The sequence below is a fragment of the Taudactylus pleione genome, unplaced genomic scaffold (assembly GCF_031769625.1).
Source record: "Taudactylus pleione unplaced genomic scaffold, aTauple2 ptg001020l, whole genome shotgun sequence".
NCBI classification, from domain to species: Eukaryota; Metazoa; Chordata; class Amphibia; order Anura; family Myobatrachidae; genus Taudactylus; species Taudactylus pleione.
The window spans coordinates 1,155,809-1,177,209 of NW_028285421.1; the positions used below are offsets into that span (position 1 = coordinate 1,155,809).

Below are 21,401 nucleotides of genomic sequence, written 5' to 3' on the forward strand. Positions count from 1 at the left end.
ACAATCACTTCTATGTTCTGAGTGTGGTAAATATTTTACACGCAAATCAACTCTTGTTAGACATCAGATAAATCACACAGGTGACATAATCACTTCTATATTCTGAGTGTGAAATGCAGCAAGAGTGACATATATTAAGAATGTGTAGGGTAAAGGTCAGGGAGGAGTTGAAGATGTCATGCAGGCAGCAAACTTGGGATGCCCAGGATGAAGAGGTTATCAGAAAGCGAGAGAGGGGGAGAGGTTGGGTACTTGCAAAGGGGAAAGATGATCAATTCTGTTTTGTACATGTTTGAAAAAAACATACCCAGCTTATGTTAGCCTGCCTTTGTCTCACCCATCCAAGTGCAGGCAGCCATAACTTGCAGACTCTCCCAACTCTGCATGGGCACAAATGCATTGTGTGGTCCAGTGGAGGGGCAGGCTAGTTGGGTAACCTATATGTGGGGATAAAGGAGAGGCATGGTATTTGGGCATCAGATGAGAGGTAGCTAGTTGGGTGCTGCCTCCAATAGAGCTGGGGAGGTTTGGTGGGTGATTTCCATATGGAAATAACCCCTATACTGTGTTATATCATTCCCCATAGCATGTCTCTGCTCACTCCCATACTGTTATATCATTCCACATAGCATGACTCTGCTCACCCCCATACTGTGTTATATCATTCCCCATAGCATGTCTCTGCTCACCCCCATACTGTTATATCATTCCCCATAGCATGTCTCTGCTCACCCCCATACTGTGTTATATCATTCCCCATAGCATGTCTCTGCTCACCCCCATACTGTTATATCATTCCCCATAGCATGTCTCTGCTCACCCCCATACTGTGTTATATCATTCCCCATATCATGTATAAGGAGGAGAATCACTGACCTGAGGCTGAAGCTTTGCCAGGGGTCTGTTGTGGAACCCATTGCACTGGATTATGTGGGACATTGAACAACGTTATCCATCTAGGACCCTGTATTGCTGAAGGACCCTTTTTGCATCAATCTGTGGACATGGTGGTGATGTGTTGGATGTCTGCGCCAAGCCCTGCAGTTGTATCTGGCTCTTCCCTTCATGTATTGTGTTCTGCTGTAATCAGTTCTGACTTCTAAATAAATCTCACTTCAAGTGTTTTTTCTATATTCTACTGTGTCTTAATGATCTGTGCACCTTACATCCTGAAAATAGTGGCTCCCAAATGTGAGGATAACCCACCAAGCCACACCTCCACCTTAAATGGGGGTCTGCTACAGCCGTCCTTATCACCACCTATACACTTATTGTACAATGTGCCTCTATTTTGTTTAATGATATTTAATTTTGCAACAAATAAGTAAAAAAAGTAAAAGATAGATTTAGGATTGTTTAGTTTGTCCCATTACTTTTGACCCCTTAAAAAGTGGGAGGCACATATAGAAACCATTGAAATTCCTACACCGCTCACCTGATTTGGATGTAATTACCCTCAAATTAAATCTGAAAGTCTGCAGGTAAAGCACATCTTGTTTGTTTCATTTCAAAGCCATTGTGGTGGTGAATAGAGGCCAAAATATGAAAATTCTGTCAATGTCCCAATATTTATGCACCTGACTATATGCATGCTTATGTAACTTTATTTTCCTGCACTGCAATTTAGGACATATAGAAATGATTGAGAATATATATATATTAGTTGTGCGAGTTGCAGAAGACTGCATTTATTGAATGGCCTCAGGCCTACAGAGGATGAGGCCTTCCCTTTCCTCTCTAAAGTAAGCAAGTGTGTGTCTGATGCAGCAGCCATCTCGTTTGATATTTTAACTAAAGGTATGTTACATGATGTATTAAAATGTAGAGATTAGTATTTTATTGCTTTGCAGGTGTGATTAGCTGCAGAGATATGTATAGGTTAAACTGTTATACACATTGTTCTTGCCATGAGGATTATGGGTTTAAAATGTATTGGTTTTAACATGTCCAGAACAGATGACAGCAAGTCTCAGTTATATAAACAAATGATCTAAATGAAGATAGCATTTGTCTGCAATAGCCAGAAATGAAGGATATATGAGCAATTATGTTAGAATTCTACATGAGAACAAAAAGATAACAGAATAGTGTCAATATTATGGCTAAGGCCCCCATAACCAATTAGAGCCTAGCATGTACGAATATTAAATTAACATTACCTATTGGATTAATTGGAGGTTTAGTCAAAATTATAGTATAAAGCTCACAAGAGAAAGAGGGGGGAGGGAGCAGTCGGAGAACAGAGGAGAGAGCATACAGCGAGGGTCGGGGGTGCCGTTGCCGTACGTAGGTATGAAGTTGGCTGACTGCTATTCTGTACTGGGTGTCACAAATTTATTTTACAAGTATTCCCTATTACTGCTGGCATAACCTATGTTTTTGTTGTAAGTCTGCACTGGCAAAATACATGTATAATTAAGCTGTCTTTAAGTAAAAGCATTGTCATTTATTTTAGAATCTGTATTTGTGTGAATTATTTCATTTCTCTTTATAGCAAGTAAAGTTTGTAAGTAATCCAGAACATATTACGTTATCAATCACATAGGCTGGAATAAATTCTCTCTAATGTCAACTGATCAGTAATACAGATGCAGATGAATTAAATACAAAAAAAACAAATGCTAAAGAGAAAGGAGTATATAATATACATAATAATGCTTATAATAAAAATGAAAACAATGTATGATAAGATAACAGAATGATTTCCTCTGAATCAAAAGTAGCATTTATGTATTTATCTTTTGTTATACATGTCACACAAACACCTAATTGATACTAATGAAAAGCAGCCTTCTCCATAAGGATATATACAGCAACCCCAGAGCCGATGGTCAGTCTTGAAAAAAAATCTCTAAATATAGAGACAAAACGTGGTGACACTAGTGGGTCTGATTTTCTTTATTACAGCAGAAGTCACCATCTTTTTGGACTTTGAAAGTGATTCTGCTCCAAAACCACTGATATCCGGAGTAGTGGTCACTGCTCTCACACGCACCTATAACCGAAACATGTGCCTGGAGATATGGGGGAAGACCTGATACCATAGAGTTACAAGTGGTGTGGTCTCTCAGCTGTGACTATTAGATCTGTTATCGGCTTGTTACACTCCCAGAAGGGAGCAGTGTGGATATATTATCGGTCAAACAGTGTTCCCAGGAAAGGCAGGCGGCACGTGCTTACAGCCGCAGGCACGGCTAATTCTGATTAGCTGACATCTTACTTACGGAGACTACCGTGGATGAGAGCCAGCTCCGGTAGTGTAAATTGAGATTTTACCAAAAGAAAAAATCTATTGGGATGGGCTGTCACAAGAGCAGCTGGTGTAGGGATAGTCACACCCTGTTAAGTCACACACTATAAAACACAAAGAGACCAGCACCAATATAATTTTTTCAATACACAGGAACAGAGATTTATGCTCCAATACCGTATATAATATCTTTGTGGAACCTAGATATTAAGAGTGTTGGCAATCTATTCATTGTGTGTGGCACATTATACTTATTTCTTGGCTTTTTACAAATAAATGTAATTTTATTGTTTAAAGATTTACCGTCCATCTTTTTAGCACTGGTTCTTTGTGTTAAATTGAGATTTTACCTACGAGTGCCTGTGTTGGGACTCCAGCACAGACACAAAAATACTCCAATTGTATTTATCTCTGACTGGCTGTTATCCACTATTCATTTATCCATCTATTCGATTCTTTGATGTGTGGACAGACATTTGGTTCATTATATATGTCAAGCTGCAACTAAACTTATAGGGCCCAATCCAATTAGGTGTGAATTGCGAGTTTATTTCTTGAAACTCGCACAGTACGCAGCGAAGCGCACTCCCGAGAACTCTCCAATACAATAAAAATTGCTCATTCGCACAACTGGCAGTGGAGGGGTGCAAATTGACAGCCAAATGAGATTTGAGAGAAATGCATGAATATGTGGGGAAACCATCCTGGACCCCCCAAAATACAGATAATTTTGTTAGCAGGACCGTATAGAAGGCTGTTTGTGACCATTAGGAAGTTACTGTAGGTTTTGAAATGGTATCAAATGGCTGATTTGTGTTTTTTTGAAAAGATGCAAGAAAATTATAAAAAAAAAACTTTTTTTGTTTAACCTAAAACTAATTAAACAAAGGCAAATGAAAAATTATGATTTTGGGGTACTTTGCAGGCAATTTCAAAAATGTGTAAAAAATGCTAAAAATAATTATTTTTCAACTAAAAAATTATTGTAATTAAATTTGGGGTGCCTAACCTAATGAAAAAAATTATATTGAAGTGAATTTGGGTCTTTTTTTTTTACCCCCAAAAATTACATGTAATTATAGGACTAAATAAGCTAATTAGGAATTTCAAAATGCCTAATTGGTCATTAGCGGGGGGGTGTCCAAGGGGTTCAGCACAGTATCCCAAAATGTTAACCTTAAAATAGAGATTTTTCTTTCCATCTCTCCCCCTCATGGAGGTGTGAGTGGAACGTTGCGAATTCAGTCTGACTGATTCAGTGCGAGTTGCTAATAGCATTACAAAATGAATACGCTATGCGAATTCGAAGTGAAAATCGCAAATCGCACCTAATTGGATTGACCCCATAGGCTGCTGCCAGTCTTTCCTAAGGAGCAACAATGTTATTTTACATGGTTTTTATTAGGTATCTTTTCTGTGATTATTTATGTGCATAACATTGTGCAATTTTACTATATTTGTTTCAACTTATAAAGTATTACTTTTATTGAACATTGTGGTATATTTCTAATTATTATTCCATACTAAGCACTGTGTCGAAATCTTTTTGTGTTTAATATTGTTTATTCTTTGAAGGCTGACACGTGGCTTCCCAAATATGCTGCTAGTTTGTCAAGTGCCATTTTTTAGACATCTCAATTAGTGCCGGGAGCTGGGGAGAGTTTCTACCGCCTGTTATATTGAGACGATAGAGGTGAGTAGAAGCTATATTTGTTCTTTCTATCATCCACCTTATATGGTGACTTCATGGTTACCTCACTCTGAGGTGCCTGGGACATTCTCTGATGTGTTCATCTCTGAAGAATAAAAACAAAGTGACATTTGTAATTGTGAAGAAATCTGATATAATATGGGTGTGACTGGGGACCCGGCCCACGTGGCCAAGATGGGCCGCGGCACTGAGAGGGGTTAATAACATGTGCTGTGGTGCCATTCTCAAGTTACCACTGGTGCTGGCTCCCTGTAGATTTAGATACAAGGTGTAATATAATAATGAGCACTTATCTTACCTCCCTGGTGGAATGACTGCAGCAGCCTCCAGGTCCCAAGAGACCCCCTTCCATTAGCAGCTGCAATTGGTGAGAGAGGGTCACAGCCAGCTCGTTTCTACAAAGACGTCCAAAGAGCTCCAACTTGGTAGCAGAGGGACTGGTTCCCCAGGGACTGGCTGCTCGTCTCTTATTGAGCCCATATTTGGCCACAGAGCAGCCTGGGGAGAGAGATTCCTGGAAGTATTAGAGGGAGATGAAGAGATAACAGATCATTTCCAAACTTGGAGGCACCAGGACCATGGTCACATCCACAGATGCTCACATGCAGAGGAGAGACCACTCCCCGCTGTACTTTAGGGACAATGGGCCTGAATTAGATCATAGATGTGCAGTGATCACATTGTGACTAAGGATTCACAGAGGAATCCATCGCAAAGTGAGTGACAGGCGGGCAGGATTTGGGGGTGGTCTGAAAAACGCAGGCGTGTCTGTCCGTGTGACCGTCATTTCATGGGCATGAATAAATTAGTCCATGCAATTTTTTCTACACAGCTGCATGTCAGGAGAGCTCATAAAGGCTGCAGCAGGTCCGACCTGACATAAGGGCAAAATGACTGCTCAATCTGCGTCAATGTTACCGATATTTGCGCATGTGACGTATTTTTACATTTGCAAAATTGGTATCACAGCCATGGAAACTACAACCAGATTAGACACCATTAGATCAGAACCAACGTAATACATACTGACCGATAGTCACTAAGAACAGAGTATTTGTCATTCAGACCAACAACCTCAGACCCCACTTTTATATATTCACTAATCAATAATAATAATGCTCATATTTCCGAATACGCATGCTCAGAAGGGCAACAATCGCCCACAGCGTGCTATCGCTGCCTAGTGTCCGGGTCTGAATCGGGGCCAAAGTAGTCAGTGAGGGTTTAATGCTTCTGTCAAAGCCGGATGATTGGCTGAGACAGAATCTGTTTACAATCAGAACCTGCGCGACGCCATTTTGCGAATGGCAGCAAGACGCCATTTTGCGACTTCTCACCCAGCGCCATTTTAGATACAGCTCACGATCTAAGTACATATGGCGATGTTGTCATTTAGCGTTGTGTGACTCAGTCGTACAAGAACACTTTTAACAATCCTTTCAGAAACCATACCCTGATGTATCTAAGCCCATTTTACGAATAACCATGCCCAAAATGTACCATGCTGTACTGTACAAACACGCATCCGCACAGCGCTAACAAGCATCTTTTCCCACTGTGCCTATACTTACATATGAAACAATTACATTAAAATGGTCCCACTGTATAAAAGGTTAATATTCAAGAGTTTATTTATATCAGCAATATTGTAAAGTGCATGTTATATGATATTTATGGTTTAGTACGAGATAAACAGATCATGTTTGGTGCCAATCTGATCCGCTGTGTAATTGCAGATCTCCAGTCCTATCGATGAGGAGATTGCTACATGCGTCTGCAAATTATGGACTGTATGGAATTGGGAAAGAAAATGAACATTGATGGAGTATCCAGCGATTAACTATGCAGCGGGAAAAAGCACACAAAGAGCCACTGGAAGGCTGAACATCTCAAGTATGAATGGACCAACAGAAGATCAAAGAAGAAGAACCAATGAAGATATGCCAGCTCATGTTTATTGTATTGCCTATCTCTGTTAGGGTTCATAAGCAGGCTCTCTGAAACCAGCTAGTTCAGTCACAGTTTTGTTCCTGTGATGGAGTTTCATTTTGATGCCGGGGTCTGGTTCCAGAGCGCATACGTATGTATCGACTGCACCTATATTGAATGTAACTATTGCAGGTATTGTTTATATTGTGTGTGTTAAGTACCTTTTCTATTTACTGAATAATAACTTTTTTGTGCGTTGGAAACACATTCAATGTCTGAAGATATTTATTGCTGTGTGTGACTATTGATAACACTAAATAGCGACATCTGAGGTTTAGAGGTCTTAGGCAGGATTGCTTAGAGGTCATAGGCAGGATTGTATAGAGGTTTTAAATAGAACATAAAAGTTGGGGGCTCGTAGAGTGAAATCTCACTGCCACTTCCACGGTTACCAATGGCATCGGTCTCTCAGCAAAAGGGTGCATAAGGCGCCATAGACAGGAAAAGAATGCTTTGCCTTGGAAAAACCTGCTACTATCTCTGTTGCTGAGAGAGCGCTACCGTAACCAGGTAAGAACAAGGCATGCTGATTAGAACCAGGGATGGAGAAATAAAAAGTGTTTTCCTTCCATGTAAAATTAGTGTATTAGGGGGTAAGTCGCACATTAGTGTCTGCATATTCTCTGTATTGCTGCCGCATGTTTAAAAAAAATCATCTAAAGAATGGATCAAGATCCGCGAGCTGACGGCGAAGTCTTCCATATGTGTCAGAATTAAGGAAAACATATACAAGAGAATGAATAGGTGGTATCTGGTCCCTACATGAATTCGGGCTATTTTCCCTCAGTCCTCAGATAGGTGCTGGAGGGGCTGTGGAGGAGAGGGGACCCTGGCTCACATTTGGTGGCATTGCCCTAAAATTAAAGGCTATTGGGAGAGAGTGCATCGGTTGATTCTACAGGTCACAAATGTCTCCATTCCCCCGTGCTTATCCTTTTCCCTCCTCCCGCGACCTGTCGGTAGCAGTGACAGACTCATCCAATCCCTTGTTAGGCACATTCTCAATGCCGCTAATTGCGCGATTGCATCGTCTTGGAAAAAACTGGACCCTCCGTCCATGGCTGCCCTGCAGGGCTCGATCTGGCTTACATATAACCTAATATATATCACTAGTCTACTTCATGAAAATGTTTCTACGTTTTTGGAGACTTGGGCTCCGTGGCTAGCCTATCAGGAGAGGCATTCCTAGCCTAATATGACCTCTCGGAGGTGACTCCCCATGCCAACTCTTCCCTTCCTGCCCCTTACCCCCCCTGCTGTTCTTTACTAACACTCCCTCGCATCCCCCCCTCTTTGTTCCCCTTTGTCTTTCTTTCCTCCTTTTCATTCCTGATAGTGATATTCCTTATCACCTATAAAATAAACAGGGATTGTTTCATTCTATAATTGTGAAGCCTATCTGTGTTATTGTTATTTCTCATTTGGCTAGGAATATTGTTTCTTTTTGTGTCATTTGTCTCTTCTATGCCAATGTATATGCAGATGTGTTTTACTTGTTGTACCCTGAAAATTCCAATAAAATTATTAAAAAAAATAAATAAATCATTGTGTTTTGTAGTATGATTACCTGTTCAAACTTCTAAATTGTGCTGCTGTGATTTTGGGAAAAGGTTTCATTGTTCTGCGCAGAAGTAGGGTAGTGATTGAAGCGTGCATGTGTGTGGGGGCTATTGTCTGTTAAGCCTGGAGAGGGTGGAGGTCACTGTATGGTCAAACCTCAAATTGTAAACTCAGTGGAGGATATATAAACCTATCGAGGATATATAAACCACTGGGCCAGTGTACAAAGCAGGTACATTGTGGTTATCGAGAGACAGGGAGTTCCTCTCGGTCCGAACACCCATTAATCGCAAAGTCCATTTATCAGCTAGAGTCCTTGGGCAGAGCGATCGGACCGCATAATTTTGTGTAAACTTTGATTGTGAAGTGGGTGTTGTGGGAGTGAAACTGCTGGCAAGGTTAGGGGTTATTGGAATTTCTAAATGCTACCAGTGGGAGTAAACTCGAAGTAGGGAACGGTGTGGTAAAACTTGAAGTGATTTACCACAAGGAAAAGAGAAACAACTAACAAAGCAAGTCATTTTCTTTTTCTTTATGTTTTTGGCTAACACACGATCCCTAAGGGCGGGAAACCGGTGTATAAGCTTGCAGAAGCGAGCGGTTGAAGCTTGGTAATACAGCCACAAGTAGGGTAAGTACAATAGGTGTTTATTCTGCTCCTCGTTGTGCAAAGCCGGCTGTGAATGGTAGAAGGGTTGGCTCTGCATAGCGGGAGGGAGTGCGTGAACGTAGCTCTTTGAAAATCGTTCACAGGTCGACGTTTTCTGGAAATTGCCTAACACTGTTTAAATATGGGTGCTAAACAATCTCTAGTAACGATCGATAAAGTGCTGCTGATGGAAGGGCCGCAAGGGTCGGCAAGGTATGTAATGTTTAAAAAGTATGGTGCGTACACTATGGCATACTGTAACATATGGGTCAAGATGACCAAGAAATGTAGAAAGCCCTTTCCCAAGATTGGTAGCTTTGATGTATAAGTCTTGAACAATGTTAGAGACAGTATTTGCTTGGTGAGGTCTCTAAACAAAAGGGTAAAGTTTAATGATTGTTTAAAGTTGTGGCAGCACGAGAGTATTGTGTGGAACAGCGGAGTGTATGTGATGCAAATCAGTGCCACATGCACTGTGCAAGTGAGCACAGGCACAGCACTAAACAGCGCTTGCAAGTGACTCCAGGGAACGAGCATGCACTGCAAAGTAGCATTGCCAAAGGTACTGTTAACACATATGCACCACCGCCGCCCGATGCGGATAGAGGTGAAGGTGCAGTCGATCACAAAAATCATAAAAATTTAACAAGTAATTTGTACCCTTTTCTTTGCAACTATAAGGAACATGTTTATGATGCAGATGATGAACCTGTTGTAATGTCTGCTCTTTCCCATGTTACCCAAATGTTACACACACCACAAGCACAAGTAACAATACCACCGGCACCAGCAAGAGAGGGGGTTTCACCAGTAGTAGTACAAGAAATATTAACTCCCGTAGTTACGGAAGCTGTAAACCCCATATGTTATAGTCAGAGGCTGAACCCTCAACCTGGTAATACAGCCCTGGGTAGTAGTACATTAGGCATCCACCCTGTCCGGACAATAACTGTTCCCAATGGGAATCCGGATGCCCAGGGTATAGTGAACACAAAGGATGTAGCAATGCATTGTCCATGGAGGGCCATATAAGTAGGTTTTGCAAAGCAAGCCAGGTGTTCCCTAGGTATCAACAGGAGGGACACCCACACTATTCAGGACAGCCACAGCTATCACCTGCCCACATAGCGGTTGTGAATGCTGTGTTAGAAGAAGATAGCTCTAGGGGTCAGGTCATACCTGTAGTCTACAGCCAGTCAGGTTAACTGGGGATACTAGGGAAGAACCGGTAATGATAATTGATGTAACTGGTACCAAATATCCTTTTCTTGAAGATACAGGGACGACCAGATCAGTTTTAAATTCTTCATCCAATTTACAGGTAACCAGTGAGACAGTACCAGCAATGGGTGTAACAGGTAAAGTGAAACATTATGCTTTAACCAGATCTACAGAGGTTACTATTGGTCCATTGCATACCAGGCACTCATTTCTCCTGGCGGCAGTGGCCCCTACTAACCTGCTGGGAAGGTATTTATTGTGTAAGATGGGATGTGTCATCTATTGTACCCCTGATGGTATATTTATAGATGTCCCAGAGAGATTTGCACATGAGGTGAGGGATGTGTTGGACACTCCTCAAAGTTTAATGTTCCACTCTACGGTTACATATAAAAAGTCATCCCAGGTAGAACACATGTTATCTCAGATACTGTACCAAGTTCGCTTTGGACAAAGGATGGACAGGACACTGGATTAATGGCAAACGTAGCTCCGGTAATAGTAAACTTAAAAAGTGATAGGCTAGCTCCAAAAATTCCCCAGTACCCATTAAAACCAGAGGTAGAATTAGGGGTTTATTCCATGATTGAACGGTTATTACAGCAGGGAATTTTAGTACATACAGCAAGTATAGCTAACAGTCCCATTTTTCCAGTAAAGAAGGCTGGAGGGAGGGGTTACAGGCTAGTACAGGTCCTTAGAGGACTTAATAAGGTGGTAGAGAGCCAATTCCCAGTAGTGCCAAATCCTTATGCAGATCCCATCAAATGCAACCCATTTCACTGTCATTGACCTCTGTTCTGCTTTCTTCTCTGTTCCCTTACACCCTGTCAGTACCTCTTTGCTTTCACTTACAAGGGGGTACAATACACATGGACACGATTTCCCCAGGGTTTCATAGACAGCCCTAGTATCTTCTGCCAGGCCCTACACGACTGTTTGCAATCCTTTCTACCTGCCAATGGATCTGTTCTAATACAATATGTAGACGATTTATTGCTATGTTCTGATTCATTTATGTCATGTTTAAATGATACTAAACTTTTGTTACTTCATCTCTCGCAAACAGGACACAAGGTTGCTAAGGACAAATTACAGCCATGCCAGGTTAAGTTTAAATACTTGGGACATTGCCTAACCCAAGGGTTACGACATCTGACAAATGACAGAATCCAAGCCATACAGACCATGACCCTGCCGCAAAACCAAAAGCAAATTTGTACCTTCTTGGGAATGTATGGACACTGTAGAATGTGGATTCCAGGTTTTTCTATTTTGGCCTTGCCTTTGCAGGAATTGGCATCATCCTCAAAGCCCGTTCGTGTCATACACACAGAACAATCAGAGCAAGCTTTCCTTAATCTTAAAGATAGTCTAACAAAAGCACCTGCATTGGGAATACCTGATTATGAAAAACCATTTGAATTGTATTGTACGGAAGCTGAAGGATGCGCAGTAGGTGTCCTCACACAAAAACATGGTGATGCCAGTAGGCCCGAAGCATACTACAGTGCCCAATTAGACACTGTGGCAAGATCACTCCCAACGTGCTTAAGAAGGGTTGCTGCCACCGCTCTGTTAGTAGTAGTATTGGGCCATGATATGACTGTCTATACTCCCCATGTTGTATCTGCTCTGCTGAACTCTGCCCAAACCAGACACGTCTCTTCAGCTCAGTTCACCAAGTGGGAACTAGCTCTAATAGCACCTGCAAACATCACTGTTAAATGATGCAATACGTTAAACCCAGCAACGTATTTACCATATGTGCAACGTGATGCACAAAGGGTGGAGGGAGACGAGTTGCTGGCGGAAAGTGAAAGTGAGTTCAGTGGGCATATTGATGCGCATGATTGTATGGATTATCTGAAACAAACTTTTACAGCTAGGCCTGACATATGTGATACACCCTTAGAAAATTTTATGCTTTACACGGATGGGAGTTGTCATAGACAAATAGACACAGGTGAATTATATACAGGTTATGCTGTTGTAAATGACAAAGACATCATAGAAGCTGAACCTCTTGGTCCTCCTCACTCAGCCCAGGTGGCGGAGTTAGTAGCACTAAGAAGAGCATGTGAATTGGCAGCAGGAAAATCTGCTAATATTTACACTGACTCCAGATATGCGTTCAGGGTGGTGCACGATTTCGGGGCTCTATGGCATCTGAGAAATTTTATGACAGCAGCAGTCACTCAGTAGCACATAAAAGGACTGTTGACAGCGATCCAGATGCCAAAGGCAGTGGCCGTCATTAAATGTAAAGCTCATACATGTGAGGACAACCCAGTGTCTTTGGGTAACAACAAAGCAGATGAAGCTGCCAAGTGGGCAGCAGGGTTGAAAGTAAATTTACCTGTTGAACAAATGATGGTTTTTCAAACAATTGACATGCAGAAATTAATTGAGATGCAAAATTTGTGTTCTACCCAGGAAAAGGCAGTCTGGAAGTCAAAGGGATGAGGACAGGAGTCCTCTGGACTTTGGAAAGATGGACAAGGTAAGCCGGTGGCACCCAAGGCATACTACCCAAGCTTGGCTGAGGCAGCACACGGTCTGACTCACTTGGGAAAACAAGGTATGTGTAAGTTGGTCAGGGCATATTGGTGTGCACCGGGCTTCTCTTCTCAAGCTGAGAAGAGGGCGATGTCCTTTTTGACTTGCTTAAGGAAGAATGTTGGGAAAACAATACCAACTGAACCATCCCACATCTCTTCAACAGATGGACCATTCCAGGTAATACAAATTGATTTCATCCAATTGCCACCCTGCAGGAATCTTGAGTATGTATTAGTTTGTACAGATGTATTCTCTAATTGGGTAGAGGCTTATCTAGCTGCCACTAATACTGCTGTGTTTACTGCTGAAAAGATTGTACAGGAGTTTGTATGTAGATACAGTATCCCTAGAATAATTGAGAGTGATAGGGGTACTCATTTCACCGGCGATGTCTTCCAGAGTATGTGTAAGTTGATGGGTATTGATAGTAAACTTCACACCCTCTATCAACCACAGGCCAGTGCCAAGGTGGAGAGAGTGAACGGTACTATCAAAAATAAATTAAGTAAGATCATGGCTGAAACTGGACTAGGATGGCCAGAAGCAATACCGTTGGTCCTACATAGCATAAGGACCACTCCTAGACCTCCTCTTAATCTGTCCCCCTTTGAAATACTGTTCAGGAGACAACCTCATTTGATTGTAAGTCCACAGGAAGATCTGAAAAGTAACAATGAGGTCACTGTAAGGTATCTTATAACAACGAGTAAACAGTTGAAGCAGCATAAACTGAAATTGTTGTCACCCGATATGCCAGAGACAAACTGTCATGATGTTAAACCTGGAGAATTTGTTATGATCCAAAAAATTTTACGCTCAGGTTGTCTGATTGATCGGTGGGAAGGTCTGTATCAGGTGTTGTTGACGAGTACAACATCCTTGAAGGTGGCCGAGAGAGATACCTGGGTCCATTCCACTCACTGTAGGAAGGTTAACCAACTGGTGGAGATACAGGGCAGAGTCGATGCAGATAACGAGGACCTGTCAGTTGCGAAACTGTTCCGGGAGGATTAAAAGGTGACAGTGAGATATCTGAGCTAAAGAAATTTGTAGATCAGAGTTGCAGCAATGGACTGGTCCGCTGTGTTCATTTTTGTATTCTCTTCCAGAGTTTCCATCATCTGGGCTTGTCTGGAGATTTCCAGTTTCTGTGACATAGGACAGATAAAGGAGATGGGAGCTGATGTTGATGTTAATGGAGTGGAGTCGAGAGGAGGAGTGCTATGCCAATCAGGGGAGTGTCTGACTAATCTTGCCCTGAGGAAGCCGGACATCCGGCGAAATACGTATCGGCTGTAGAGAGTTCAGACCACTGAGTCACAGTCTGGGTGGTCCATGATGTTAGCGCATTTGTAATACTCGGTGCTCACACAAGCGCGTGGTTCTAATATCCAGAATAGCCTACACGCAGTGATGAGGCTATAGACTACGGGCAGCCCGGACCTTAGAAATAGAGTTTGGGTGGTCCACGTCTGAATAATACAGCGCCCAAATGAGTACATAATCAAAGCATTTCATGCGGCAAGGGAACGCCTACCGTCAGAAGCCGGCCCCACTGACATCACTAGTGATGTCAGTGGGAGTGATTTTGGCTCTGATAGAGCCAAAATCACTCCGGGCCTTGCAGTTGAGAAACTCAACCGCAGGCTTCGGCTCGCAGTGGCGATTGTCGCGATGGTCAAGACCATCGCGACCATCATTCTGCATGCTCGTATATGCTGTGGGTGGTGACCCACAGCTATACGCACGTCCAGGAGGACGCTCCATAATTATGGAGGTGGGCCCTGATTCAGAGCGAGCGCTCTGGTCAGAGCGTCCAGCTCTGAATCAGGGCCTTAATTTTAAACACTTTTTTCTTACTGTGAACACTTATCTTCTTTTATTTTAAAGGAACAGCAAAATAAAAATAAAAATAAAAACACAAATAAACGTTTTTTATATATATATGAAATAAAAGTTATGTTTTATTAGTTTAGTTATTACTAATCCTAGTGTCTTTGTGTGCACCTGAATAGTCTCACACTGTTTTTCTTTTTGATGTGACTTCATACTTGTTTAGTGAGCAGGGTAGCACCATTTCCCCCATACCAAAGTACTCAAAAGTAGAATACGCACTGTAATATGGATGCAATTCTAATTGAAATATATTAATAGGGGGGTTTAAGACCAACATTATGAACTCTATTAAAATCTCTGTGCGGGAATTCAAAATATATTTTTGTCTAACTAATCTTAGTACAGTAATATTTAAGAGATCTGTGATACCTGAAACTCGTGGACAGTGTGAAGGTTTATCGTCTGAAGATTTTTATATTTGTGAACTTTGTGGGTCCCTAGTTGATGAAAAATGTATTCAACGGTGCCAATCTAGATATAACCCGTATTGGGGTGGGTATCCTTTAGAGGATTATCATAACATGGTAGGCAAAGTTTTAAATCAAACTGATTGTTGGGTGTGCTCACACGTGCCTCAGGGACAGCATAATGTAGGGTTGGTGCCATTTCCATTGAATATTTCAGAAATTTTAGAATTGAAAAAAGGGAAAACGTTGAATGGAAAATTCCTCTCATCCAAGCCACCTCATTTCAAACTCCATCAATTCCAAGTAGATAGATCACTTTTATGTTTCAACATAACCAACCCCAATAAACCAGGGAGTTGGGAAGTGACGGGGAATAACCAGATGATGACCTTCTCAATAAGAGCTGATGATGATCTGTTAAGCACAATTAAGCACAATGATCTGTTAAGCACAATTTAGATCTAATGGGAGACACTTTAGGTATCGGTATACACTTAGTGATACCAAAGAAATGGTTGGCAGGGTACCAGAGGGATACTGTGCCAGAGTTATACAACCGGAAACATGTATGGACCAAATGGGAGAACCTGAAGGAGGATTATATGCAAGAGAAATGTGTTTAATGACTATGATGTTTTCAATCCCTTATGTTCTCCCGGACGACGTGTATTTTATATGTGGTAGGAAAGCGTACAAGTGGCTCTCCCTGAGTTCAGAAGGATTGTGTTATTTGGGAAGAATACTTCCAGAAATTATGACCCTTACACATGGTGAAATGCTTAGTATTCATAAAAACACCCCATCTCCATATCTTCATACACATTATGAACATCGTGACAAAAGAAACATGATACCTGGTGACGTACATACAGCTACACAGTTGATTAGTGAGACAACTGGTTTCCAAGTATTGATAGCGCTAGATCCCACCAGGATCGCTCGGGGTACTCTAAATTTTAGATATATTCAAGACCTTGCAAAATTAATAGATAATATCACCAAGATGTATGATGACACCTTTAGGTATGCAGGTCAGGAATTACAAGCTTACGAGAAAGAACTGGTGCAACACAGATTAGTGTTAAATTATTTAACAGCTGTCACTGGAGGGTATTGTGTAACATTGGCCACCCAATTCGGAGTAAAGTGCTGCACATACATTACTAACAACACCAGTGATCCCAAGGAGGTGATAGACCGGAAGATGGACGAAATTCTGCAGTTAAAATGGGAATTCCGGAAGAACCATAATGCTTCATTGACTGAAGTTGAGGAGCAGGTAAAGGAGTGGTGAACCCTGTGAAATGGTTCTCCGGCCTAGGAGAGTGGGTCCAGAATTTGGTGGCTACAGTGGGTAAACTTCTGATCCTTATAATCAGTGTCATCTTAGCAATTGGCTTATGTGTCAGATGTGTTCCTAATGTGTTGAAGTGCAGGAAACATCCTAGGGTGGATCGAGGAATTGAGATGGTGATGGTAAGTGATGGAGATATGGATACCAAGGTTAAGGAAGTACTGTATTACAACCCTGAATTAGAATGTACCCTGTGATAATGTGATCTGGATTTGTGTGGGTATGCATGAATATATCATTGATGTTATTTTAAGTCATCTTAGGTAATGAAGTCCCATTCCCCCATTCCAAACTTCCTTTATAGGTTAGATGAGTTCCCACATCCTGCCAATGATCCCTTATAGTATCCGCAGATGGCGTATAAGGGTTGTTTTACCCTCCTTGAGATGCATTATCTAATGGTTCAAATGACCAAACTGTGTCATACCATAATAGCATTAAATTGTATATTCTCATGCATAGCTAAAAAGATTCAAATAGGTTGTGATAGCGTTTGATTGGCTATCAAGGGGTGGTCTGTCGAAGCCGGATGATTGGCTGACACAGAATCTGTTTACAATCGGAACCTGCATGACGCCATCTTGCGAATGGCAGCAAGACGCTATTTTGCGACTTCTCACCCAGCGCCATTTTAGATACAGCTCACGATCTAAGTACATATGGCGATGTTGTCATTTAGCGTTGTGCGACTCAGTCGTACAAGAACACTTTTAACAATCCTTTCAGAAACCATACCCTGATGTATCTAAGCCCATTTTAAGAATAACCATGCCCAAAATGTACCATGCTGTACTGTACAAACACGCATCCGCACAGCGCTAACAAGCATCTTTTCCCACTGTGCCTATACTTACATATTACACAATTACATTAAAATGGTCCCACTGTATAAAAGGTTAATATTCAAGAGTTTATTTATATCAGCAATATTGTAAAGTGCATGTTATATGATATTTATGGTTTAGTACGAGATAAACAGATCATGTTTGGTGCCAATCTGATCCGCTGTGTAATTGCAGATCTCCGGTCCTATCGGTGAGGAGATCGCTACATGCGTCTGCAAATTATGGACTGTATGGAATTGGGAAAGAAAACGAACATTGAATCGAGTATCCAGTGATTAACTATGCAGCGGGAAAAAGCACACAAAGAGCCACTGGAAGGCTGAACATCTCAAGTATGAATGGACCAATGAACTGTACCGTAACAGAAGATCAAAGAAGAAGAACCAATGAAGATATGCCAGCTCATGTCTATTGTATTGCCTATCTCTGTTAGGGTTCATAAGCAGGCTCTCTGAAACCAGCTAGTTCAGTCATAGTCTTGTTCCTGTGATGGAAGTTTCATTTTGATGCCGGGGTCTGGTTCCAGAGCGCATACGTATGTATCGACTGCACCTATATTGAATGTAACTATTGCAGGTATTGTTTATATTGTGTGTGTTAAGTACCTTTTCTATTTACTGAATAATAACTTTTTTGTGCGTTGGAAACACATTCAATGTCTGAAGATATTTATTGCTGTGTGTGACTATTGATAACACTAAATAGCGACATCTGAGGTTTAGAGGTCTTAGGCAGGATTGCTTAGAGGTCATAGGCAGGATTGTATAGAGGTTTTAAATTGAACATAACACTTCCCTAATATAGGGGAGATGCGATTCAGAGGTTTATATGTAAAGAATTATAAAAAGGGATCAAGGAAATTATAAGTGAGGTGTTTCTGAAGCAAGGTCCAAAGGCCTCAGAGGGTGGATTTACTTTTCTCTAATAAAGGAATTTGTGTGAACTAAATTAAGCTATTACTATAACCTTGCAATGTTTATAAGTGATATAAAATATTGATAAATGATCATGTATATATGAAGTAGAAATTCTAGTTTAGTAAAAGCTTACATATTATTCTGACCCTCATTACACGTAAGCAGTGTGTAACTATTCACATAGCTAAACCAAGTTCATCTCTTAATCCACAGACAATGAGTTTTCTGGAACTTTGTACATTTATTAACATAGACCGGAATGTGTGTCCATATAATACAACTTTTGTTCTGCAGAGTAGGTCACTGTACTTGTGATAAGCTTGTCACATAGAATCACTGGCAAGATTACAGTATATCAAACAATATTAGAAATGCTGTGGTTACAGTACACTCCCCGTCTGATATTTATAGATATCATTATATACCTATGCAAACACATAAGAAAAAGAACAATAACATAATAATGCAATGATAAGAATTACACATGATCCTTATGAGACATAAGAAGCACAGTCTCTGTAATTGGTCTGACGAATGTCTTAGCAGTTCCATGTTTAATTACTTTGACTGCTACTTTGCGAATCTTTCCATCTCCGCTGGGAAAGGTTGCAACAATTAGTCCCATTGACCACTCATTTCGATTAACCTGCTTGTCTTTAAGTAGCACAAGGTCATTTTCTTGTAAGTTGGTGCAATTAGATTGCCATTTGCATCGATAGTCAGGTACTCACGCTTCCAATGATTCCAAAAGGTATTAGCAAGATACTGCACCTGTTTCCACTGTCTTTTGTACAAGTCTTTTTCATCAAGTCTGGGATTTAATGTCCTGAGAGGACTATCCTTAGGGATTTCTTCCTCCTTTTTGATGCACCTAATCTCTTTAGCATAAGTTAAATGCTAAATGCAGTGGAGAACAAAGGTTCTTGCTTGATAGCGTTCATTTGGAGTGCATGATCTCTCACAAATGTGCCACCCTTGACAATTTTGTGTTCCATCATCGGATCTATTGTGGTAACACTGTGAAATATGAATGAGTCATGCTACAGCTCTTATGAGGGTCATCCACTCTGAAAACCATTCAAATCGATGTAGACCAAACTGATCCTTTGTAACAGTAGTAACGAACAAAGTAGTTACTTGTGGGTGAAGCTCTGCATCAGATTCAGGGTTTATCAATTCGAAAGAGTCTCTGGTAATGAGTGATTCATCTTTTGGATGTAACAAGAATGTTGGACCTGTTAACCAAGAAGTACTCATCAGAAGTGTTGCAGGAACTGACCTAGTGACATGATCTGCAGGGTTTTTATCTGTAGGCACATAGTTCCATTGTTCCGGAAAGAAAGATCTTCTGATCATTTCCACCCTGTTCCCAACATACACATGGAATCTTCTAGTTTGGTTATATATGTAACCTAGAATCACCTTACTATCAGTGTAGAATTTAACTGCATCTGGTTTGATGTCTAATTCTGCTAATATAAGCTCTGCTATTTCTGTTGCTAGTACAGCTCCACACAGTTCGAGTCTTGGGATAGTGTGTTGAGGTTGTGGTGCCAACTTAGCTTTACCTAGAATTAATCCAACATGGCAAGCTCCCTTAGGATCTGTCCCCTTTAGGTAAGCGACTGCAGCTATGGCCTTTGTAGAAGCATCTGAGAAAATACAAATCTCCTTGTGTTTTGCTGCAATAAGTGACAGAAGGGTGTAGCAACGGGGAACTTGGATTTGTTCTAGGGAACGTAAGGAATCTTTCCACATCTCCCACTCTTGTTTCCTTCCTGAAGGTAGTGGTGCATCCCAGTCTTGTGAATCTGCTGAAAGCTCCTTTAGCAAAGACTTCCCTTGTACTGTTACTGGAGCTGCAAAACCAAGTGGGTCATAGAGACTGTTGACAGAATACCTCTTCGAGTATATGGTCTTTGTTCCTTTGACTCTGGGAATGTAAAGGTGTCTGTCTTTATATCCCAACTTATTCCTAAACTGTGCTGAATTGGAGTATCAACACCTAGATCTAAGTTCTTTAAGTCCTTTGCATAATCTTCAGAGTTGAACGCTTTCATAACTCGGGTGCTGTTCGAAACTATCTGGTCTTCCATTGAGTGTGCAATTTTATTGTCATCCTTTGTTGTCTGAAATACAGCATCACCAAGACCTTCACCACCTTTCTTCCATGTAGTAAGCTCTCTGTCAGTATGAGTCACTGGACCTTGTTGAGGTTCTGGTAAGACTTTTTTTTTTTATAAAGAAGTGATTAGGGCATGATTCAAATAGGGATACATGACCATTTTCCAGCATGCTTGTTTTGAAGGCATTGACATGGTCTGGTCTGCGCACCTTGTTAATGCAAACATCACCCACTATTACCCATCCTAAGTCAAGTCTTTGAACGAAGGGTGCATTGTGAGGGCCATTGCATTGTTGACAAACTTTGTGTGCCCTCAGTATGTCTCTGCCAAGCAGAAGAAGAATTTTTGCAGTGCTATCCAATTGTGGGATGTGATCAGCAATAGCTCTTAAGTGAGGGTGATGACGTGCAATGTCAGGTGTAGGGATCTCACTCCTGTTGTTTGGCAATTGATCACACTCTATAAGTGTAGGCAGAGAAAGTTTTAGACTTCCATCTACAGTCTCCATTATAAGTATACTTGCTCTTCTTCCTAATGTATCTTTCGTCCTGGCACACGTGTTTAGTGTGTATGGAGTGGGGTTCTCCCCTATGTTGAATAGTTCAAAGAATTCTGACTCAGCTAAAGATCTATTACTTTGATCATCCAAAATGGCATACATTCTGATGGCTGTTTCGGAATGTCCTTTGAGATACACCTTGACCAAGCATATTTTTGAACAGGATCGATTGGTATCGCCTTCTTTGCACACCTCAGTACATGTAGATGTGACTAAGGTTTCCATCTTTTCACTCTCCTTCTCCCCGCCGTCCTTTGACACAGGGCTGAGGGTGTTGGTAGAATTTGGGTTACAGGTGTCTGGGTGTAAAGCAGTTACATGCTTCTCACTGTCACACTCTAAATATTTAATTGTA

At 41.2% G+C, this 21,401-nt stretch overlaps 1 protein-coding gene across 1 annotated transcript in view; it reads left to right on the forward strand.

The window, feature by feature from the left end:
* The window catches only part of LOC148454258 (uncharacterized), a 77,930-nt gene that overhangs the window by 19,986 nt on the left and 36,543 nt on the right, over positions 1-21,401 (forward strand). Inside the window, 1 exon segment of the mRNA XM_088461152.1 lies at positions 2-80. Within this exon segment, the coding sequence (XP_088317278.1) occupies positions 2-80 (79 nt within the window).